This window comes from Ursus americanus, chromosome 24 (assembly GCF_024610735.1).
Source record: "Ursus americanus isolate L20-20 chromosome 24, mUrsAme1.1.p, whole genome shotgun sequence".
In the NCBI taxonomy this organism is placed as follows: Eukaryota; Metazoa; Chordata; class Mammalia; order Carnivora; family Ursidae; genus Ursus; species Ursus americanus.
Window position 1 is genome coordinate 35,130,261 of NC_142150.1, and position 25,341 is coordinate 35,155,601.

General features: G+C 47.8%; 1 protein-coding gene across 1 annotated transcript; it reads left to right on the forward strand.

The window, feature by feature from the left end:
- The first annotated feature begins 16,897 nt into the window (after positions 1–16,897).
- On the forward strand, positions 16,898–17,851 carry OR6Q1 (olfactory receptor family 6 subfamily Q member 1). Its single transcript, XM_045787044.2, has one exon. The coding sequence runs from the start codon at positions 16,898–16,900 to the stop codon at positions 17,849–17,851; it is 954 nt and encodes a 317-aa protein (XP_045643000.2).
- The last annotated feature ends 7,490 nt before the right edge of the window (positions 17,852–25,341 follow it).

Below are 25,341 nucleotides of genomic sequence, written 5' to 3' on the forward strand. Positions count from 1 at the left end.
TGGTGTCTTCTTTGAAGCCATCACGAGCTTATCATGCTCTTTTTTTTTTTTTTTTGAAGATTTATTTATTTATTTGAGAGAGGGAGAGTGGGGAGAGGAAGGGGAGAGGGAGAGGGAGACAAAGTCTCAAGCAGATGCTGAGCTGAGTGTGGAGCCTGATACAGGGCTCCACTTGTGGCTTGATCCCACAATCCTGAGATCATGACCTGAGCCAAAACCAAGAGTCAGTCACTTAACCTACTGCATCACCCCAGCGCCAGTGTTCTTTTACTCTGTGGGTCAGTGGTCTGGGAACCAAGGGATGGAAAGGGGCATGGAGTCTCTCATTATACATTTAAGGATAAACAAACATGCAAATAGCACACACACTTGGTTATTTCTCCTGCCTGAAAAACCTTCTTTTGAGCCCACTTTCCCATCCAACTATCGCCCTATTTTCCTGCAACCATTTATAGCCACATTTCTCTTAGTAGTTGTCCACTGTCTTTAATTCTTCTCTTATTTTCCCTTGAACCCATTTCAATAAGCCTTCACTCCCAATACCAAAAACAGCTGTTTTCAAGATCTTTAATGGCCTCCATGTTATTAACCAATGGTGAATTCAACTTTTATCTTACTTAAGGTATTGGCCGTGTTTGACACAGTTGACCATACCGAATTCCCCGAGACACATTCTTTTTGCATGGCATTCACGTGGCTCGCTCTCCAATATTCTTTCTACCATTGGCTGCTCCTTCTCTGTCTCTTTTGTGGGTTCCTCCTCATCTCCCCAGACTCATCATGTAGGTGTGCCCAGGGCGCAGGTCTCGGATGACTTCTATTCCTAGTACTTCCTACTACTCTTCTTCTAACCTGCACTCACTCCCTGGGCACATTCACGTGGTCTAATATTGCTTTCATTATGATCCATTAGCTGAAGACTCCTAGTCAGCCAAGAATGGCTATTGTCTGTCCTTTCCAAACGTATCCAGCACCTGACCACTTCTTATCACCTCTATCACTACTCTTCTGGTCCAAGCCACTGAGATTTTCCATCCGGATTATTGCAGTAGTCCCCTCACTAGTCTCCCTGCTTCTGCCTTTGCCCCTTTGCAGTCTATATTGAAAAATTCAACAGCAAGAGCAGTGCTTTTAGAACTCAAGTCATACCATGTCCTTTCTTTGCTCACACCTCTTCAATGGCTTCCCCTATGACTCTCCTTTCAGGGACACCATCTTTCCTTACATTTTTTTTTTTTTAAAGATTTTTTGTTAATTTATTTATTTGACAGAGAGACAGCCAGCGAGAGAGGGAACACAAGCAGGGGGAGTGGGAGAGGAAGAAGCAGGCTCCCAGAGGAAGAGCCTGATGTGGGGCTCGATCCCATAAGGCTGGGATCACGCCCTGAGCCAAAGGCAGCCGCTCAATGACTGCGCCACCCAGGCGCCCCTTTCCTTACAATTTTAATGGCATTTCTTTATAAAATTTTGAACTTATATGCTTAAATTCATAAGGCATCATGGTATATCTTCTTGGTGGCATGCATCTTTACTCAGTAGAAAATGACATTGTAAGGGGCGTCTGGGTGGCTCAGTCAGTTGAACGCCCAACTCCTGATTTTGGCTCAGGTCGTGATCTCACGGTCCTAAGACCGAGCTCTGTGTTGGGCTCTGCACTGAGCATGGAGCCTGCTTGAGATTCTCTCTCTCTCTCTCTCCCTCTGCACCCCCCACCCCCAGCTTGTACTTTCTCTCTCTCTCTCAGACAGAAAGAAAGAAAGAAAGAAAGAGAAAGAAAGAAAAAAGAAAATAACACTAAAACCAGTTGCTTTTTTTTCGGCCTCAAGTTTTATCTCATTAGGTTACTATTGCTACACATGGTTCCTTTTTAAACCTCCCCTCCCTGCCCCGGTCTCTCACCGTATTAGTCAGAATAGGCTCAGCTATGCTGCAGTAACATATAGATACCAAACATCTGTCTTAACACAACATAGCTGTTTTTTTTTTTTTTTCTCACTCATATTAAGTATCCAAAGCCTATTGTCAAGAAGTGCTCCGGCTGGTAGCAGACGAGAAAAGCTGGAGGGTCCCATAGGGGCTTTCTACTGCTTCAGCCTGGGAGTGACAGACACCTCTTTCTCTCATGTATTATCCCCCAGAAACAGTCTTCCATGTGCCCAGGAAGGAGGAGAATAAATGGCATTTGGGGAACAAAAAAGCACGGTCTTGCCTCAATCACTTTTTAGGCGGCATGTGCCTGAGGGTCAAAGGGAGTATGTTACAATCAGGGAACTGTACCTATATTTTGCTTATGACATATACCTTATTATTAAAAACAACAACACCATCAGCACCATATTTATGTAATTCCCAAAGTCAGCTTTTTTCTTGTCTCCTGCTTCTGGTTTAGTGTGTGTGTGTGTGTGTGTGTGTGTGTGTGTGTGTGTCCATCCTTGCCCTTAGGCAACTCCTCCGTGGAATTCGGCAGCTCTTCCAAGTTCTTTTAAACTTCACAACAGTCTTGAGACCTAATTATCTTCATTTTAGAGATTGAGACATGAAGGCTGGAGAGGTTACGTGTCTTATCCAAGGTCACACCGCAAGCCAGTGGCTGAACCACTGTGACCGTGCCAGGGTCCTGACTCCTGGCTTGGTTTCAGCGCTTATCCTGCATTCCTGGGGATAGAACCTCCCAGAGAGGAAGGCTTCGCTTCCGTCCAGCCCCGCAGCTCTTTGCTGCCCTCTCCTGACTTCCTCAGTTTCCACGAGTGAGAAGGTCCCCACAATGAACCCCGTTGCACCGGCAGCCTCTAGGGTTACATACAGCCTTTGCCCTCTCTTCTTGACATTTCACACCCCAACCCCTCTGATTGCACCCCCCAGGTGCTGAGAATATAGTAGGGACTAGTAAATATTCTTAGTGATTGATGTTTAAGAGCAGCAAGTCTGACGGAGGTGTTCAAGTACCCTAATGCAAATACCCAACGCCATGCGGAGGACTGCGCATGCGTGACCCCAAGGCCGCCGCCTCACTACCCCACAGACGTGCTCTGAAGTCTCTTACAAACAAGAAACCCGAAGGTCGAGAGAGTGCTCCTGCTCCGGTCCTCCCCATGGCCGGTGCCGGACTTAGTTTCTTTGGTTTGATTCTTTCCTTTCGGCATTCGAGTTACACTGAACCTGGGAGGCCGAGAGATTTGCTACCCCCCTGTATCCACAGTAGAAATTCATCCTCACGGATGCTCGCATTGGGATCGGCCACAACAAACATTGTCCGCGCCCTTCTCATCTGTTCTTTCACTCCACAATTATTAAACGCTCACTGTGCCCTAGGCAGGCATCTGTGAACAACACAGGTAAATCCCAGCCCTCGTAGAATGTACTAATACCTTCCAGAGGGTCTAGGGATAGGCTGTCTTCCTAGTAGCTTCTCTGGATTTCCAAAGCCTGGGGGTTTATGGTAGTAATTCCTTGTTCACGGTATACAGGGTGAAGGTTACTAGAAGGGAAGAAACCTTCATTTCAGGGGTGATAATCATCTTCTTCTGTTTTTAATCCTTTCCTCCTGTTGGCTGGAGAGTCATTTCCTGTTCCCTTTTGTTTCTCTCTTCCTGTTGATCCTCCAAAGACCTCTGTACCCGATGGATCCTCCGGCCCCTTTGTAGTGCGTCCTGATACCAGGTGCACCCTATCGGCCCTAAGACGAGTACTGAGACGTGTACTAAGTGCCCCCCCCTTAGTCCTCTCTACAACCCTGTAAGGTTCTGCAGTTGAGTAGCATAGGAATCGATTTTTCTAAAACGAGTTAACTTCAAACCTTTATCTCAGTTCTATTGATTTCTACTCTATGACTGTTTGAATTCTGAATACGCAGAATAGATTCAGGTAATCTTTACATTTGTATGCCTGGGCCTTCAGTATTATGTAACAGATGGAGACGAAATTCAGCCCGGCTGGGGGGCGTTCATGACCACACGGATGACCCGGGCTAGCCACTTTGGGCATCCAGATTTCGACCGCAGTTGAGATTTACACGATCCAACTCTCTGGCTTTCACGGGAGCTGCTGACGGCCAGATCAAGACAGAGTGCGGGCTTCAAGAATCCCCTTTGCTCCACAACACAGCAGTGCGGGCTAAAACAAAAAGAGAAAACAGAAGAAGGCATAGTTAGGCTTCAGTGCAAGACAAGCATTTTTGAGGATCCAAGCTGGCACAGAAAAACACGAACAGCAATCAGGGCTGAGAGGGTGGGTGGACTGGAGGGTTCGGGATGCAGAGGCAGTCAGCGGTGGTACAGGAGTCAAAAGTATTCCCTGTGAGGGGCGCCCGGGGTGGCTCAGTCCGTTAAGCACCAGACTCTTGATTCTGGCTGAGGTCATGATCTCAGGGTCATGATCTCAGGGTCGTGAGATCGAGCCCTGCGTCAGGCTCTGCGCTGCGCATGACTGAGATTCTCTCTCTCCCTCTCCCTCAGCCTCCCCCTCCCCCTGCCACTCTTGTTTTTTCTCTCTCTAGAAAAGTATTCCCTGTGAGATGGGGAAGCAGAGGCAGGCTCCCTGGCTGAAGCCCGGGCCTAGTGCGGTATTCATTCTTTATCCCCCACCCTCAGGAGAGAAGGCTAGAAATCAACCTGCTTCCAAATGCTGAAGGAGCAATGGCTCCCATCCAGCTCCCGGCTGGGAGAGAAAGATGAAGCAGCCTTGTGACCAAGTGCTGAGTCAAGCTTCCCCTTGACCCAGCCTGGGGTGGCCACAGCCATTGGCTCTGCAGGGTAGTCCCTGCTGCTGCCCTTACTAGACCTGGATTTTTGACTGGGGACCCCCAAAGGTGCTCAACAGGAAAAATGAATATGGAGGTAAAGGCGAAGGGGGAAGGAAGAGAGGAAGAGGAGAAAGAGAGAGAGAGAACTGAAAGAAACACACCACCTCATACCCCAGTGAGACTGTAAATCAAGTAAAAAAACCGAGGATAAAAGCTAATACTGAGGGGCACCTGGGTGGCTCAGTCAGTTAAGCGTCTGCCTTTGGCTCAGGTCATGATCCAGGACTCCTGGAATTGAGCCCCGTGTTTGGTTCCCCGCTGAGTGGGGAGTCTGCTTCTCCCTCTCCCTCTGCCCCTCCTCCCGCTCGTGCTCTCTCTCTCTCAAGTAAATAAATAAATCTTTAAAAATAAAAGCTAATACTGAGAAAAGCAGTCAACAAACCAACAATCGGAACATGGATTTGTTTCAGAAAAATTGATTTTACGGAACAATCGGACAAGGCTCTAAAGTAAATATATGGATTATTTCAAAGAAATAAATGGAATCAAAACTTCCATTAAATAATAAAAAATTAGGGGGAAATAGGCTGAAAATAAGAATGGAGAGAGATGAAAAAAGGCCAATTAGAATATGTGAACATAAACAAAAATAGTCACTGAAATTAAAAACATGGGGCTTTGAGGCACTGCTGGTGGGAATACAGTTGGGGCAAGCTCTTTAGAGAACAATTTGCTATTATTTGGTGATGTGGGAGATGGTCCTTTAGGTGTACCTTCTACACCTAAGTTCTCAAACTTCAGCTTGCCTCAGAGTCACCTGGAGGGCTCATTAAAGCACACCTCGCTGGGCCCCACTTGCAGAGCCTCTAATGCGGTGGGTCTGGGGCCGAGGATTTGCATTCTGACGCGCGCCTGGCCTGACGCGCTTGCCGCTGGCGGGGTCACACTTTGAGAACCGCTCGCTCCTCTCAAAGCCTTTGGCAGAGACGCACGATGTGATGTGTATGAAAACGTTCGTTGTTAGGAATAGCAAAAAGGAGAAACAATTTAAAGGCTCACCAGCAAGAGAATGAATAAGGAAATTTGGGGGGTTTTCTTAATACAACGGGATATACACAGAAATTAAAATGAATGAACTAGAGAGGCAAGTATAACAAAAATATATGTTTTAAAGATTTTATTTCTTCATCTAAGAGAGAGAGAGCATGAACGGGGCAAGAGGGAGAGGGAGAAGCAGACGCCCCGCTGAGCAGGGGGCCCCATGTGGGCCTTGATCCCAGGACCTGGAGATCATGACCTGAGCCAAAGGCAGATCCTTAATTAACCATCTGAGCCACCCAGGCGCGCCAATAAAAAATATTAAAAACAATAGTCAGTGAGAAAAGCCAGTTACGAAGTGATATATGGAGCTTGATACCAGCTATATATATTTTAAAGTCATGCAAAACAAAACAACATTATGGATAACAAATGGTATAAATCATGCATGAGTGGGATAATTCCCTCTTTAACTGTGAGGAGGGGGACAGATATGAACAAACAGAGGGCCACAACTCTACCTGTGTTGTTTTTATCTATTATCTATCATCTATCTATCAATCATCTATCTATCTATCTATCTATCTATCTATCTATCTATCTATCTATCATCTATCATCTATCATCTATCTCTCTCTCATCTATTATCTATCATGTACCTATCAGTAATATTTTTTTAGATTTTATTGATGTATTTCTTAGAGAGAGCACATGCACAAAGGGAGAGAGGGGAGGGGGCAGAGGGGGAAGAAGAGGGAGAGAGAATCTGAAGCCGGTTTCCACTCTGAGTGCAGCGCCCAACAGGGGTGTGGGGGGAACCATTGATCTCACGACCCTGAGATCATGACCTGAGCCGAATCAAGAGTCAGACGCTGAACAGCCTGAGCCACTCAGGTGCCCCTCATTAACTGTATTTTTTTAAAAAAAGATCTTAAGTAAATACTGCTGTCCTAGTTCAGGCAGCTGTAACAGAATACCGTTGACTGGGTAGCTTATAAACAACAGACATTTCTCTCTCATGGTTCTGGAGGCTGGAATTCTAAAGTCAAGGGACCAGCCTGGATGGGTTCCAGGGAGAATGCTCTTTTGGGTTACAGATTGCCAAATTCTTTCTCAAATGGTGGAGAAAGGGCAAGACAACTGTCTGGACTCTCTTGTGTAAGGGCACAAATCCCATTCCTAGGGACTCCATCCTTATGACCAGATTCGTGCCGGAAGGCCTCTCCTCCTAATACCATCACAGTGGCGTTAGGGTTTAACACAGGAATTCGGGGAGACACAAACCTTCCGTCTGTAACAATTGTCCCAGGTTAACATTGGATAAAGCTGGGTAGTGGGTACAGAGTGATTATGTTTCTTCTTGTGTCTACATCGGAATTATTTCTGATAAAAATGCATTAAGAAGAACACCTGTAAAAATACCAGGCCAGATTTTGCTTCTGCATGTTTTTAAAGCTGAAAATCATCATTTAGAGAAGATTGAGCCTCTCCTCTGGAGTAATACCTGCATGCAATTTTGTATCCTTCATCACGATGGTGTATAAAAGCACAAGTACTGATGTCCAGTCCCTGCTCAGAGGAACCGGCGAAGCAGCTCAGCCTTTCTCTCCGGTCTGCGTTCCTCCTTCTCTGTGTCCTGGTTTCTGGGCTGGGATATTTGATTCTCTGGGCAGGAGCAAAATGGAAGGAATCTGATCATCCAAAGCCTCTTTTATTGTCCTCCCTCTCAGAGGAGCATTCTGCCTTTACGTGATCCAGTTTGGACTTCTAGGGTGTAAAACGGGGACGACGGAGTGACAGACTCAGGAAAACCCGCGAGGCTGGGTTGGTTTGTGCTGTGAAGGCCGAGGATTGCTGGCAGAAGACAGAATGTTCCCGAAGGAGAGAGGGGAGGAGGAGAGAGACAGGAACCAGCGGGGCCAGGGTGTGACCACAGAGGTTTCGCGTCTGCCTGTTTCCTTGGCTTTCCAGGTAGTTCTTTTCCCCGCAACACCCTAGGCCAGCTGGCCCGGTGGTCTTCCCAGCGGCTTTGGACCAGCCTCAGATGTCAGCGCGGAAGGGGTAGGGTTTGCTTTGCATTTCTGGGGAGGAAAAGTCTCTGTCAGATTGGGTCAAACTGGGTCAGGGCTGAAACTCTACCATTGCACAGGGACCCGGGTGTGACACGGGTCAATGTCCTCCCTGCCTCGAGGGGCCCGAAGTTCCGTAGTGTCACTGCCTCGTGCCCAGTTAGCTGAGGGAGCTCTTTGCTCTCGTTGTTACTCGTTTGTCTCTCACCACATCCTCGTCAGGTGGTGTTACCTTCCCAGCTTTATCGATGGGAAAACGGGCTCCGAGGGCCCGACCTGCTCAAGGTAACACGGCCATCAGGAGGCTCATGCGGATTCAAATCCACGTCTGCGCTGTTTTACACTGAGCGACACGGCACTAGGCTCTGGGCGATGCAGTTGAATGGAAGACACGGCCCTCTCCTCCAGGAGCTTTGTCATTTATTTGGGGACACAATCTAACAGCCCCTAAAGCGTTTAGGCCAACGCAGTCCTATGACCCAAAGAGAAACAGTCCTGTGTGTTTGGGCAACGTTGGCCCGTCGTCTCCAGGGTGCTGTGAGCTCTGGCTCGGCTGCCTCCTACCATCAGGATAGGAGCACAGCCCCGATGTGCCTTTTGCTTTATAGTGAAATGATGCCCTATTTCCCTTCTGGAGGAGAAAGATTACTCAGCCTGCAGATAGCCGTCAGATGCTCTCTGGCAGGAAGGCGATTTGGCATTGCTACCTTCTGGATGAAAGTGAGCCCTAGTCACAGCCTTCATTGGACCGCGAGCTCCTTCAGGATCGAGGCTGGGCCTTCCACAGCCCGACGGCCCAGAGCCCGGCCCAGAGCAGCCCTGTGGTAACGTCCGTTGCTGTGGTCGGAGATTTTCCCCATGGGGGGATAAAGGGCAGGCAGGTAGGGGATACCTGACCCGTTCTAGGGAAGGAAGGCTTCATTGCATCCGCCATAAATGTGGAAGTCTGCGGATTTCCTTTCACCCTCTGCTAGATGCGGGTAGAGACCTCGGCAAAGAGTCCAGCTGGCGTGGACCCTTCTCGGCCGGCGACTCCTCCTGCCGTGATGTTTGTCCAGCGCGTCTACACGCCTGGGACTCCCACGGAGCCCCCGCACGTCCCCTGGGGCAGAGTTTCCCGTGACTTATTATCTTCTTTCCTTTGTTGTCTGAGTGCTTCCAACCTCCGTGGAGACCCGATCCCCCGGGAGACCCCTGGGGTGTAAGAGCCACATACGTGGGATGCGACTCATCTTATAGGCAGTGACAACCCTTGTTTCTTCCTTTTCTGGTTCAGCTGACGGTGGACCTCCGCCCTTCTCCATAGGTTCAGAGAAGATGTGATCCTCGAATGTGAGGTCTGTGTCCCACAGTGAGATCCACAACCTGCGTGTGCCACAAGCCCCAAGGCTCTGAGTATGTGGGACCTTTGTGTTCCCCCCAGAGAAGAGATGGGGAAGTAGCAGGGGCAGGTGAGTGCTCTTTAGGGGTGCCAGGAGAGACGCTAAGATTTAGTTTCTGTTTACACTAAAGCTGGAATTTCAAGCTCATACCTGGAGAACATGCAGAAGGTGGGGAGAGAGGGGAGAGAAGGTGCGGAGAGAGCGCGAGGTGGGGAGAGAGGCAGAGGGAGAGGGAGAGAGAGAATCTTAAGCAGGCTCCGCACTCAGCATGGAGCTTGATGCGGGGCTCGATCTCACGACCCTGAGATCATGACCTGAGCCGAAATCAAGAGTCTGATGCTTAACCGACTGAGCCCTCCGGGCGCCCCTAGAGTAAGGATTCGTGACTTCAGTATAACCCAATCCTTTCTTCAGAGTTGCCTCAATTTGTCTTCTCATTTCTTCTTTTGAAAGTTCTTTTACTGAGTCGCTGAGGTTTTAAATACCAACGCATTTTCCAATCAAAGAAATGGAGGCACACAGAATTCCACTGGTTTGCTTAAGGTCATGTAAGAGTAGGGGTACCAAGAGACTTTGGGGGGTTTTTAGTTCCCCTTCATCTCTGTCCCCTTCAAGTTACCCCAAATTAACCTGCAGTCTAAACAGAATCAGTTGGCTTGTTAACCAGCCGTGGCTGCAAGGCCATCCCCGGGCCCCGCCGAGACTGCCGTCCCCCAGGCTCTCCCTTTACTGAGACTTGGCAGTAATCACATAGTCCGTGAGCAACGGAAGCAAGATAATAAGGTCTTCCTGGAGTGTACCGTTAACGTTTTCAGAGAGCCTGCGTGTCCATTATCTCACTGATGTGCACAATATCCTGGCAGCCCGGGAGAGTAGGTAGTGTTCCCATTGAAAGATCAGGAGCTAGAAGCTCAGAAAGGTCCAGGCCCACTTTGGTTCCCTCTGCAGGAGTGGGCTCTCCAGCTCGCCCTGGCACTGGGGTCTCTGTTGCACAACGGACTGCAGACATGTTCCATTTACTTTCTTGTGCCTCTCTTTCCCGTGTGCTCCCGTTACGGGGAGACTGTGAGTAGCTGTGAGGAACAGGTCATGCCTACTCACTATGGAAGCTACCAGAAAAATGTGAGAAGCTCTCGGTTAACTGACCAGATTTGGTGTTAGGAATGCTAAGCCCTGGGGAGGTGGCCCAGTGGAAAGATGGGGGGCTGTGGGGTCAGGCTGGCCGGATTCTCCTCCAGACTCTGTCACTTACGAGATGGTTGAAGCAAGGCTCCTGGGAGCCTCATGTGCGAGGTCCCTTTCTTCCCCTTCACAGCTACCTGGCAACAGAGGTCATCGGGGGCTTAGTGGAGCAGAGCTTGAAAAGAGCTGAGATAGTAGTTTTTCAGGAAGTTTAAATGTAAGTTCAGTAGCTAAGAAAAGGAAACTATACATAAAATCAATTCCACTTGTTCCGCCCACAGACCAGTGGGAGCGGGCTAGTCCAGATCCATTGGCGAGCTTCCTTGCTTTCTTGTTGCCTTGAGACCAGTAACTGAAGGTGGAAAGGAAATAGCACTGTGGCTCAGCAGGACGCTCGGAGCATGTACCCATTCCTTCATTACATCCCAGTGTATTGCCTGCTGGTTACATCCTAGTGACTCCTTTGGCACTGACAACACTGTCATGGACGAGGCACTGTCTTTGAGGAGCTGTGTGCGTGTGTGTGTGTGTGTGTGTGTGTGTGTGTGTGTGGTGTTATAGCCAAACAAATCAATGTCTAACAGATGACAGCAAGGCTGTAACAAAAATGTCAAGGCAAGAAAGGGGTTGGAGCGGGATGGAGTTGCATTTTCAGGAAGGTCGTCAGAACAAGCCAACTGATTCTGTTTAGACTGCAGGTTAATTTGGGGTAACTTGAAGGGGACAGAGATGAAGGGGAACTAAAAACCTCTCTGCTAAAATGGCCTTATGCAGAGAATTGGAGGAAGTGCAGGAGGAAGCGACAGAGGCAGAGAGAACAAAGACAATAACAGCGAAGGCCTTGAACGCCACTTCATGCTGTTTCCTTCCATCTGTAGACCAGCCCTGCAAATCTGCGTGTCGTGTCCCCCATGTGAAGACGAGAAAGCCGAGGCTCAGCGAGATGGAGTGACTTTCCCAAGCTCGAGCCGGTCCCTGACGGCGCCAGGGCCCAGCTCCGGGCCCCTGATTGCAGAGGCGACGCTGGGAATCCGGGCTGTCTGCACCCAGGTGGCGTGAGATGGGCCGTCGCTGTCTCGGTGCTGCAGGAGCAGAGAAGCGGGCATGCGGTGAGCGGGAGCAAGGAGCCTCACCTTTGCTGTCTGTCCCCGGAGCCCATCCCGCCCCTGCCTCTCGCCCTGGTGTAGTGGCTGTTTGCCGAAATTTTTGTCTGCATGCCAGTGAGTTCATTTGGCAGTTCCTTTTGCCACTGGGGACAAGCGTCCCAGAGGCCAGTTGGAGAGAGCAGGGAGACGGGGAGCTCGTCACACAGCTGCACACCCAGACAGCTGCAGGATGCAGTTTGGATTTCCCTGCAAGGGCCCCAGACTGCTTTTCTGTGTTTGTCAGGGAAAACCTTAGCCAAGGGAGCACCTTCTTTTGAGGATGTCCAATGAGGCCAAGTGCCTGTGCGGCCTCTCTCTGCATTCAGTCACAGTCATGATTGTCCCCTGTGAAGGTCCCCTTCCCTGCCGGCCGCTTGCTCCCTGTGTGCGCTGGGCTGATAACAATTCTCTCAACCCGGAGAGGAGGCCCGTGGGTTAACAGTCCCAGAGCCTGCGGGCCATCTGTCCAGCGGGCCCCTGAGCGCTGAGGAGAGAACCTCGTGGGCGGGACGGCTGCCTGGGTGCAGGGGTGTCCCTCAGTGAAAGGCCATGGCAGAGCCTTGGCCTCAAAGAGAAGGCATGGCCTGAGCCCCGGGGAGAGGGGCTCTTGCGTCAGGCCTGGGGGCGTTTGCGTCCCATCTCTGTCACGTCCTCGCTCTTTGATCTGCTGCAAGTCACGTGCTGTCCCTGAGTTTGTTTTGTCAACTGCGTGAAACCCTGCACAGTCATCCCTCTGCAAAGCCTAGGTCCTGGGATCGCAGCCTTGTCGTGGGGGTGAAATGAGATGATCTAAGCCCAGCAGAATGTGGGCCATGCGAGGAGCTGGGTAAACATCCTCTCTTCCCTCCGCAGGGAGGCTCCTTTCCCCCCAGCACAGGATCTGAGTGCTCTGAGGGGAGGCTCGGCTCCTCCTGAAATGTGCCCAGAAAGCTTCCCTCACTGAACCCATCCCTGGTGAATTACACGAAGCCATGAGAAATCCGCTCAGATGGGTTGGACGTTGCCCTCCGTCTAGGTTTTCTCATCGCTGTTTGGTTTGGAGGCGGTGGACCTGGGGTATACAGACACTGAGGAGTCTGCTGCCTGAATGGGGTCCTGCTCTCTCTGCCTCCTGCCTCCGCGGGGACCCCACAGTCTCCTCTCACGGATTCATCTCTCACACCTCTCCTCCCTGGCCTGCCCCACTCTCCTCTGCAGAACCTGAATTATTAGGATTATTATTATTGTCATTATTTTAAAAGATTTGATTAAGTTATTTGAGAGAGAGAGTGTGTGTGAGAGAGAGCACAAGCTGGGGTAGGGGCAGAGGGAGAGAAAGAGAGAAGAAACAGACTCCCCACTGAGCAGGGAGCCTGACCTGGGGCTCGATCCCAGAACCCTGGGATCACAACCTGAGGTGAAGGCAGACGCTTAACCGACTGAGCCACCCAGGCGCCCTAGGATTGTTATTTTGTCAGTCAAGGATTTGATTTTTGTCAGTCAAGGATTATCTTGTCCCTCACTGTGGTGTGGTTGGGAAATTCTTTCTTGATCTCCCCTATTCCGTCTTCCTTTGGGGCCAGACCAACTGTCCCTGCTCTGCTCTCCCAGAGGCATGAAAAGGAGCTCATCACGTCGCTGTGGTAGCACTTGGATACTTCTCTGTCTCGCCTGAAAGACTCTGGGCTCTCTAAGGGCAGGGCTCATGAACTCTAATAGGTTTGGTACCTAGCGCAATGCGGGAATATGGCTGAAAGCAATGCGGGAAGGGGCAGGAATCGAAGTCTGGGTAAACCACGTTAGCCAATTACAGATTAATCAGTTTCGATATACATTAGTACAGGGAGTAATGGGACATCTATTCAAGTATTTTACGCATTTAAACTTTTTGGATGGTTTCTCAGTATAAAGATTCAATCCACTTGACAGCTTGCGTTAGTGTCTTGGATCCCAAAGACCGCAACTGGGTCTTGGGCAGCAGAGAAAGAGCTGATTCCATGATCTGCACGATCAGGTATGTTACATACTGGGCTTTGGGTTTGGAGACCAAGACTTGGCTCCATTTTACTTTATTAAGTAGAGATTAGGGCCTGGGTTGCGATGCAGCCTGTTTATAACACAGCAAATCAAGCCAGGCTTCTGCAGCATGGGCAGCGAGTGTCTGTTGGGAAGGGCATCCGGGCGGGGTAGGCACTGCCCCTAAGCTGCTACGTTATAAGGGAGATCGCAGAGGGGAGAGAGGCGCAGGGATTGTGTCCTGAAATGTCCTGGAGCCAGCAGAAGCATAAAGTGTCTGGAGCTGCGATGCAGCGATTTGGCCAGGAAGCCCGTGTTTATAGACCCTTCGCTGTGGATTTAGGCATGGCGCAGATGCACGCAGGAATCAGAAGACTTTGACCTTGCGCTGACTGTGTGTCTCTTATGCACTTTTGTGGCCAGGAAATCATGGAATGTTGAAGCCAGCAGGAACCCGCTTAATTATTTTTTTAGGGGAAGGAGCAAGGGTTTTAGACCTTGTCAACCCGAATTCAAATCCCAGTGCAGGCATATGTGAGTGTAAGCAAACCATAATACCTTTTCCTCCAGAAGGTCCGAGATACTGAGTAATTCACCAGAGGTTACAGAACCAGGATGTCATTGTTTCAGTCCTATGTTGTTGCTAACCTTACTGGCAAATTTAGTGGCTTAAAGTAACAGCAGTCCCTTATTTAGCTCATAAATCTGCAATGTCCCTTATTTAGCTCATAAATCCCCAGCCCGGCAGGGAAGGCTGGTGTCAGCTGGGCTAGCTCAGCTGGGGCTGAGGGTCTATTTCCCGGATGGCTCCGACTCCTGGCCGGCACGCTGGTGCTGGCTGGCTGTGGGAGTTCAGCCCCAGCTGAGAGCAGGGGAGCTTAGTTCCTTCCCAGCTCCGCCTTCCTCAGGCTGCTTGGGTTTCCTCACACAATGGTGACTGTGCTCCAGGATGCAAGAAGAGGAACCCATTTCTTAGGACGTGGGCTTGGAACCTGGCACAACCTCACTTCTGTCTTTTTCTGTAGTCAAGCAGTCACCAAGCCCGGGTTCAAGGGAAGCGGTCACAGGCCCCACTTTTTAATGAGAAGAGTGTCAAAGAGTTCGGGGCTGTGATTTAAAACTGCAATATAACGGAGACATTATATTCTTTCATTTACTTTTTTTTTTTTTACATTTTTCTCTATTTTTTAATTCAAATTCCAGTTAGTTAACATATTGTTACAGTGTAATACTGGTTACAGGTGTAGAATTTAGTGATTCGTCACTTACAAACAACACCCAGTGCTCATCGTAAGTGCCCTCTTTAATATTCATCACCCATTCAGCCCATCCCCCACCCACCTCCCTCCATCAGCCATTAGTTTGCTCTCTATAGCTAAGAGACAGTTTTCTGGTTTGCCTCTCTTTTTGCCCCCCCACGTTCATTTCAGCTAATCTAAAATAAGACAGGAATTCATCTTATTTCTCTTATTCTTATTCACCCCTTGTTCATCTCACCTTTTTTTATTTAAAAAATTATTATTATTTAAAAATTTTTAATTCCTGTATAGTTAACAGTGTTCCATTAGTTTCAGGTGTATAATATAGTGAGTCGACAGTTCTATCCATGACTCAGTGCTCATCACAATCAGTGCTCTCCTTAGTCCCCATCACCTATTTCAGCCACCCCCGCCCACCTCTCCTCTGGTAACCATCTGTTTGTTCTCTATAGTTAAGAGTCTATTTCTTGGTTTGTCTCTTTCCCCCCCTTTGTTCATTTGCTTTGTTTCTTAAATTCCACATATGAGTGAAATCATATGGTCTCTGTCTGTCTCTGATTGACTTCACTTAGCATTATACTCTTTAGATCCGTTTGTGTTGTTGCAAATGGCAAGATTTCATTCTTTTTGGTGGCTGAGTAATACTCTATTGTAGATATCTATCACATGTTCTTTATCCATTCATCCGTCGATGGACACTTGGGCTGTTTCCACAGTTTGGCTATGGTAGATGATGCCACAATAAACATCGGGGTGCATGTATCCCTCTGAATTAGTGTTTTTGATTTCTTTGGGTAAATGCCCAGTAGTGGAACTATTGGATCATAGGGTAGTTCTATTTTTAATTTTTTGAGGAATCTCCTTACTTTTTTCCACAATGGCTGCACCAGTTTGCATTCCCTACACCTCTTTTATTATCTGCTTTTAAAAAAGGAATCCTTAATGATTTGCCCATGGTCACATATCTCAAGTTGATGTTGGACTTGGATTCAAACACAATCCTGTTGCTTCTGTCTCTTACTAGCCCTGTTCACTCCCCATGCCTCGTGCCCGTGGCCATCATCGCCCCAGGCTATGCCTGCAAAACCTCCCCACTGGCTTTCTGTGTCCCTTCTTAACCCTCTCCAGAGCTGCCTTGGCACAGCAAACTTGGTCCTTATGGAGGGCAGAGGGCTTAGCTTGCTGCTCTGCTTAAGCTTCTCAAGGCTGTCTGTTGTCCTCAGACTGAAGCTCAACTCTGTCCTTTCCCTTAACTCAGCTCCTTGCTCTTCCCGATGTCCTCACCTGCCCCTCAGCCTCAACAAGAGCCATCATCCCTCCCTACTCGACTCCAGGAGAAGTCAACATTTCAGCTTTTCTCTGCTGTGTATTGACCCAAACGTGGTGCTAAATGCTTTAGAGGGATTGTCTATTTTAAAATTTCACTAGTCTATTAGTTAAATTCTTTTGTATTTAGAGCCAGGTATGCTTATCAGGAAGCCACATTTTAACTTCCATGGTAACCTGTATGTACTTAAAGTTTCCCAAATGCACAGTGTTCTCTCTGGTCTCTGGGATTTTATACCTGCTGTGCTCTCTCTCTCTCTTTCTCTCTTTTTATAAGATTTTTTTATTTATGAGTGGGGAAGGGTGGAGGGAGAAGCAGGAGCCCGCCGCAGGGCTTGATCCCAGGACCCGGGGATCATGACCTGAGGGAAAGGCAGGCGAGTAACTGACTAAGCCATCCAGGCACCCCCTTGCTGTGCTATTTCTCTTTTATCTCACTCACTTATCCTTACCTTCCAGGTTCCAGTTGAGACAACACTTCCCCCAGGAAGTGTTCTCGGATTCCTCCAGACTGGGGGAGCTTCCCTGCTATTTCCTCCCATAATATCTCCATCCATATCCAGCACCTTAAATTTTGTACTGAAATCATCTGTTTTCTGGACCTCCTCACAGCCTGTATATTCTTTGAGGGCAGGGGTAGTGTCTTGACTTTGCTTTCCTCTTCCAGAATGAACGATGTCTCAATGCACCATCCTCCCTGGTTCTCTTTGCGTTGTCTTCGTCTATGAGGCTGTGAGTGTCCTGACCTCCACTCCCACATATGCAGCCATATGCCCCAAACTGGACCCACGTAACAGAGTTTGTTATGGTGGGCTTTGTTGGGGTGCATGAAGCACGCCTCCTCTTCTTTATACTCTTTCTCACTATGTACCTGTTTACCTTGGTGGAGAACTTGGCCATCATTTTGGTGGTGGCTTTGGACCATCAGCTACGTAGACCCATGTATTTCTTCCTAACACACTTGTCCTGTCTTGAAATTTGGTACACCTCAGTGACGGTGCCTAAGATGCTGGCCGGTTTTATGGGGGTAGGTGGGGGCAAGAATATCTCCTATGCTGGCTGCCTGTCCCAGCTCTTCATCTTTACCTTTCTGGGGGCCACCGAGTGTTTCCTACTGGCTGCCATGGCCTATGACCGCTATGTGGCCATTTGCATGCCTCTCCGATATGGCGCCTTGGTGTCATGGGCCACTTGCATCCATCTGGCAGCTGCTTGTTGGCTGGTGGGCCTCCTCACACCGATTTTGCCTATCTACCTCATGTCCCAGCTGACATTTTGTGGCCCCAACGTCATCGACCACTTCTTCTGTGATGCCTCACCCCTGCTAGCCTTGTCCTGTTCAGATGTCACCCTGAAGGAGACCACAGACTTCCTCGTCTCTCTGGCAGTGCTCCTGGCCTCCTCTACGGTCATTTCTGTGTCCTACGGCAACATCATCTGGACGCTGTTGCGTATCCGTTCGGCTGCTGAGCGCAGAAAGGCCTTCTCCACTTGTGCCGCTCACCTGACCGTGGTGAGCCTCTTCTATGGCACTCTGTTCTTTATGTATGTCCGGACCAAAGTGGCCTCCGCCATCAACTTCAACAAGGTGGTGTCTGTCTTCTACTCCATTGTCACGCCAATGCTCAACCCCCTCATCTACAGTCTTCGGAACAAGGAGGTGAAGGGAGCTCTGGGCCGAGCCTTTTCCCTCAGGTCTTGGAAAGGTCAGTGAGGAGGCAGGTGAGGACCTTGTTTTCTTGACTTTTCAGAAGGAGGACTGTGGGACAGAGCAATGGCCTGGGTAGTCAGGAGTTATGGATTAGGTATTAATGAAAATAAAATGTTAATCTGCTATAACAAGAGACCCCTAATGTGGCTTAAAGAAGGAAGATTTCCTCTTCCCTGCACGAGTCCAGGGTGAGCGCTCCAGGTTGGTGAGTGGCTCTGCTCCACAGACGTTCAAAGACCCAAGTTCCTTCCGTCTGTAGGGTCAACATCCCTTAGGATGTCGGCGAACTAAGGGCTGTGGGCCAAGTTCGACTCAGCACTTATTTCTAATGACTTGTGGGTTAAGAACGGTTTTTATACTTTTAATACTTGATTGTAAACAAATCAAAGGTAGAATAATATTTCATGACACACAATCATTTTATAAAATTAAAATTTCAGTGTCCGTAAATCAGGTTTTACTAGGATACAGTCACACCATATATGATGTCTGCAGCTCCTTTCGTGCTACAATGACCGAGTTGAGTAGTTGTGACAGAGACCATTTGCCAATCCCCAGTCTAGGGCCTTCTTGTTATTTACATGCTCAACACAGGGTTCTGGGGGCAAGAAGGGTGAGGATAGATCACAGAGGAATCAAACCTCGTGTCTTTAAGTTTCTCCACTAGACGTAGAAACCATCATTTCTACTCACCTCTGTCTGTAAGAAGCTAGCCATAAGCCATGTCTAATCGCCAGGGTGCTAAAAATAGTCCATAGCTAGCCAGCCAGATACCCAGCCCCAATCTGATGATTGTGGAGAAAAAGGAGAGAACAAATTTTGGCAAACAACCAGCAGTTTCCACCACCGAGTCCCCAGAACCACAGCTGATTTTCCATGTGATCCATGTACTTATTTTCTTTGTAGCTACACTGTCTCGTTGAAATAAGACAGACCGTGCTTTGAAAATGCGTTTAAGAATATCTGTATGGCAATGTCAGCTCACTTGAAGTAAGGCTTAAAAGACAGATATAATTCAAGTCATTCCCTACGCTTAGATAGTTGTACTCTTAAAGACATTTACAATCACTAGTTGAATGTGCATTCCAGAAACTAGAGTCTATGGAAGAGGAAAATGCGGAGCTTGATTGGGTCGGGGGAAGGACAGGTTTTCTGGATGGTGTTTCTCACCTGGCCAACAATCCCATGATGGTGCCCATAGCATCACAGTCTCTCCACCCCCGCCCCACCCAGTGTCTTAGCGGTAGCTTAATGGTTAGTAGAAAGGACACAAATCACACACATTTTGAAAACCATTTGGTTTGTTGATTATTACATATAATTTATTGAATATTCTATATGTGCTTTATATTCTTTTGGACGATGGCAAGATACATAAACAGTGCAAAGATGAGAACCTTTCAGGATCAGAAATAAGAACTAATGAATCATCGAACTTTGCATCAAAAACCAGGGATGTATTGTATGGTGACTAACATAATAAAAAATGTTATTATAAAAAAATAAATTCCTACTGTTTATAAGCCAAAAAAAAAAAAAAAAGAATTCATATGAATGAAATAAGAGTAGAACTTTCCGACACTTGATCTGAATCGATTTGAACACAAAATGCATTTGACTTTTAGGTTTCTGGCTGAGGGAAACAAAGCATAACATACTGGGTACGTAAGAGTTCTCCAGAGAAACAGAACCAATAAGATCTATCTATCTATCATCTATCATTATAATGATAATGTTATAACTATCTATCTATTTAGACAGATGGAAAGATTTATTATAGGTATTGGCTCACACAATATGGAGGCCGAGAAGTCCCATGATCTGTCATCAGCTAGCTGGAGAACCAAGAAAATCAGTGGTGTAATTCAGTCTGAGCCTGAAAGTTTGAGAACCAGGGGAACCTATGGGGTAAGTTGTGGTCAGACACCGAAGGCCCAAGGATCAGGGGCCAAGGGCAGGAGAAGATGGATGTCCCAGCACCAGCCAAGAGAACAAATTCTCCCTTCTTGCCCCTTTTTGTTCATCCAGGCCCTCGATGGATGAGATGATGTCTGCCCCCATTGGTGAGAGCAATCTTCTTTCTTCAGTCTACTTATTCAAGTGTGAATCTCCTCAGAAAAACCCTCGCACACACCCAAAAAATAATATTTTAATGACCGTCCGAGCATCCCTTAGTGCAGGGAAGTTGACACATAGAATGAGCCATCACACCGGGTCATGTCATTCTCATTTATGGTTCCAGAAAGAACTCAAACTCAAACACACAGAAAGCTTTCTGGATTTTGATTCTAAGAACAACTCTATGGGAAGTATCAGTAAACCTTACAATTTTGAGCTTGTGGAAGATAAATTACTTAAAATGGGAAAAACTCAGAGGCATACGTTTAGAAAGGATCCTACGTATGTAAAAGTTGAGTCTTGCTTGAATAAAATCTGATATGAGAAACTGAACTGATAATATAATATTATAGGTCAACCATATTTCAATAAAAAAAAGAAAAAACTGAAAAAAAAAGAGGTCTTTGTGAGTGTGATTATTTACATTGTAAAGCAATCACTCCCTTAAAAAAAGACCTATCTACCGGAATCTGGGGTGTGTGTGAAGTGCATGACGTGTAGGTATCGACAGTGGAAAATTTTCTTTTTAATTAATTAATTGGCTTCTGGCTTTGTTTTTGCATTATAATTAACACACTATTATATTACTTTCAGGTGGACAACATGGTGATTCAGCATTTTTATGCATTATGAAACGATCACCTTGATAAGTCTAGTTACCATTAGTCACTAAACAAAGCTAGAACAACGCTAATAACTATATTCCTTATGCTGTACAGTACATCCCGGTGACTTGTTTTAAACTGAAAGTTTCGACGGCTAAAGATTTTAAAGACACTACTAATGGTAGATCATTCCGCAGTGAAGATAAATTAGGAAATCATGACAGGAAAATATGTATTCTTGTAAATAGGACATTTTTGAGAATATAATTCCTTCTTTGGGGGATAACGAAGAGACCCAGAGGTACCCAGAGAATGTGACAAGGAATAATCTGAGAGAAGTAAGCCTTGGCTGTTTTTTCTTTGTTTCATTTTTTAAATTTAAATTCAATTAATTAACATATAATGTATTATTGGTTTCATAGGTAGAGGTCAGTGAGTCTTATATAATACCCAGTGCTCATTACATCACATGCCCTCCTTACCACGACTTGTTTTTTAATAATTTTTAAAAATTTTATTTTTATGTATTTATTTGAGAGAGACAGAGAGATAGCAAGAGGGAGCACGGGAGAGGGCCGGGAGGGAGAGGAAAGGGAGAAGCATACTCCCCGCTGAGCAGGGAGCCTGATTTGGGGCTCAATCCCAGGACCCTGGGATCATGACCCAATCCGAAGGCAGCCACTTAACCGACTGAGCCACCCAGGCGCCCCAAGAGAAGTAAGACTTGTTAAGACAGATGAGCGCTGCTCATCTTGTTTTGCCCATTCTGGGTACCTAGATACCGATTTAATTGTTGGTTAGGGACTATATGGGAGCCATCGATCGGGGAGAAGGTCCTTTGACTTGGGACCTGGTGTGAATGACGGGATCTGCATCTGAAATCAGAACTCTACAGTTTGCTGTGTACCATTGCGTAACCATTGTTGAAGGCTTTGGTGTGGGGCTGTGGGACCCCCTTCTATGGTTCCACATTCTTTTTATCCTTTACACCTGTGTTGGGATTCCCGTTCCTTTTTTCAGAGGTCTTAATCTGTGGTTGGTCTCTTGCTTTTCAATTTTCACATGTGAAATCCTTGGCAATTCTTGATTTCCAAGCTGTTTGTCAAAACCCTGGCTTTGGCTGTGGGATGCTACAGCTTTCTGTTTATCATTTTTTCCCATAATTTTCTTTTTTAAAGTTTCAATTTTTTAAATATAGATTTTAGAACAGTTTTCTGTTTCTCTAAATTGAGTCTTTTCTATCTATATCCTTGTTTCCATTGGTGGCTTCACTGTCATGATCTAAATATCACTCTTGGCCAGTAAGATGGGAGCATTTTAAACCCCTTTTGGCGGAAACTTAAGACGGATCTCATTGTCCAGAAATGTGGATGCTTCGGCGCCTTGAGACCATCTGTGCAGTGCCGTTCAGCTCTGTCCCTCCCCGGAGATCAGTCCAGGAGCTCTAGCGCGTGATTCATTGATGTCCAGTACTTTGTGGGCTTCATTAGGACCTTCGCACTCCCGTGGAAGTTGAGGGGCTTTAATTAGACTTTCCTCTAGCGGTTGTTCAGCTGGGTCTGCGACCGTAACCCGTCCTCGTCTACCCAAAGGTAAGCAGCCCGCCAGAGCGGGTGCAGGTCATTAGAACTGTTCCACGAGAGGTACATTCAGTTTCCTCCGATCAGGTTGGCTTGGACATGTTAGACCACAAGCTTTGCAAGGGCTCTACGTGAGCCTTTCTGAAGGTCCCTCCACAGGGCAGAGCTTGGAGCATCGGTCGCATGGAAGTTTCAGTTACTCAGCAGAGTCAAGATATCCAGGTTGCCACTCCGTACAATTTTATTGAACTATTTAACAAATACTGGTTCAGTTCTTACTATGGGCCAGGTACTATTCTAAATGCTTTATAAATACTAATTCATTGACTGCTCACTGATAACCCCACGACGTCAGCGCTGTGACCTTACTTTGCACATGAAGAAACTGTTGTACAGAGAAGTAATGTAACTTGTCCAAAGTCACAGCCAAGGAAACAGAGAACTAGGTCTTTGAACTTGTTCATCTCCCTGCACAATGATGCCTGGGTATACTGGTCCCCTCTTGGCATCTTGTAAAAGGACAAGGTGGATAGATGACTTTAAATACTTACCTTTGAGGGTTTAGCATGCACTGGGCACTCCCCCTACATTTTCTCACTTCCTCCTCACATCAATCCAGAGAGGGAGCTTTAGTCTCATTCTACGGTGGAACCTGAGGCTCAGAGAGGTTAAGCCACACCCTGAGGTTCACAGGAGGAGCTGTGAACATGGAGGACCCCGGACTCTCTGACTCCATCCGACAGCTCTACCTCGCTGTCTCTTCTACAAGATCTCCTCCAATGCTAGCTTTGCAGATGTTGACTTATTCGTTCACCAAACAGCTCTTCTGTCTCCTCTCCGTACCAGGCACTGGCTGGCTGCTGAGCGGCCGCAGGATGAATGAGACCAGATGCTTCCATCAAGGACATTATTGCAAACATGTCTCAAGTCCCGCTGATAGTAGAAGCCGCTAAGTGACAAGGACCAGTGTCATAAGGAATGTTGTCCTGGTGGCCAGCCCAGGGAGGGCATCCTTGGGGACGTGGCACTCCCCACTGTCCGCTTCTGACCTCGCCTGAGATGATGCCTGCCAAGCATTTGTTCTCTTCCGTTCTTCTCGGGGTGGAGAATGATGATGCAGCATTTGGGAAAGAAGAGACAGGACGTGAGGCCTGCTCCTGATGCTAAGATGGCAAAGACCTCCCTGGCCACTGTGCCCTGCCTTGAGTGCTCACGTGGGCAGGGATGGAGGAGGCCCAGACACAGGAGCACACACACATGCTGAGGGTGATACACTTTGCTTTGTTGAAGGTGTCAGGCAGCCGGCAGGAGGGGAAGGCCACCAGCAAGCTGACCAGCCATAGCAGACCCAAGTAACCCAGCATGGCATAGAACAGCTCTAAGAAGCCCTCATCACACTTTACTGTCATTGTGGACCCAGGCTCTGAGAGTTCACAGGCCGTGGGGGCCATCTGATCCCCCAAAGCGTACACAAGGTTGCCTGGACCAGGGAACAGACAATGGGGATGGGGCTAGGGAGAACTGGCCCTGCCCACCTCGTAATCCAGGTGGCTGGCTGGGTGGCATGGAAGGCTGCCACCACCACGATGGTCTTGGCCAGCATGGTGGACACACAGGCTGTGAAGGTGACCCCAAAAGCTGCCTGGGGCACAGCACAGGTGAAGGGTCCTGGGTGCCCGATGAACAGGAAGGGGCAGAGGAAAGAGAAGGCCAAGCAGGACAGCAAAAGGTAGCTGAGCTGGCCGTTATTGGCTTGGACGATGGGGTGTGGTGGTGCCAGATGAAGATGCCCAAGATGGGCAGGGAAAGGAGGAAGAGCAGGGCTGTGCAGGCAGCCAACACTGTACCAAGGGGCTTGTGGTAGGACAGGAAGTCAGGCGTTTTGGGGATGCACTGACTCTTCTCCATGTTGGGTCAGTGGTCCTCAGGGCACTTCTCGCACACAGCACTATCTGAAGGGAGAAAGAGAAACTGAGTGAGAGAACAGAGTGGGGAAGCTTCTGGAAACTCTCCTGTGGTCAAGAAGCCATAGGACTACTACTGATGGCTTTTCCTGTAGGTCTTGTGTATTTCAGTCTTGTTACGATGGACCCTTCCAGGGTACCTGATGTCCTCAGATTGAGGGCCAAAGCCACAGAGGGCAGAAATCCTGGTGGCAACTGCCCATTGTGCATCAGACTGTAATGAAATAATCAACACAACAACCAAGGAAGCTCTGACTCCTCTCTGGGCTTTGTCCCTTTGAATCCAACCACCATGGTGGCTGTGTCATAATTCATAGTCAGGCATTTATTCATTCATCAGCCCACTGAATTTAAGGAATTTCAATGGGGTGCTTACTACGTACACAGACTCTCTCTTTTTTAATGGAGGCATCTGTGTCTAAATCACTCCAGTGATAGAACGTATCAGAGCTTTGCTTTCCATAGTGATTTTAAGGATGGGCTTTGTCACTGGAGCTCTGGAGCAGTGATATGTTCTCATTGAACCCTCTTCCTTGATTTGGTTAGATCTCTATGTTCCCAGATGCTTGATTTCATGTCCTAATCTGCAAGTCCAAGGGTGATTTCTTATTTATCATTTCTGTCATCTTCTCTTTACCGATCTGGTGTCCCCTCCCCACCCCCAGCTTCATTCAGCCGTGCCTTTCTCCTTAAATGGGCAAAGAGGATCCTTAAAGTCCCTGCCTCCCCCACACTGAGAGTTTCCGGTGTGCCAGGAGACTTCCCCATCCCATGGCTTCAACAATTTCCTGGATTCTGTGCCTGTTCCTGCTGAGCGATTCTCTCTCTTTTCAGTACGTTGGTCGCTTCTCAATCTCCCCAAACACATTGAAATACGCACTGCTTCTCCACATGAGTCATCCCATGGTTCCCCATTCTTGCAAAGTAGACTCCACGATCCTGAGTCTGGCAAGGTGGGCCCTCTGTTATCTGGCCATCACCCATCAGAGGTTGTGTTCAAGTCACTTCCTGCTCCTTATTGCTTTCCTGTCTTGAACCTTCGTTACTGTGCTCGTTGGCCCGGACTATCCTTCTCATGCTTCATTGCCTGGGAAACTCCACTTGCTGCTCATGGCCTAAATCACATGCCACGCCCTCCAGCGAAAAGTTCCCCTACATACCCCTTTGTTAGAATTCATTGTTCCTCTGCACTCTCATGGTTTGAGGCTTGGATTTTTATTGAGGCA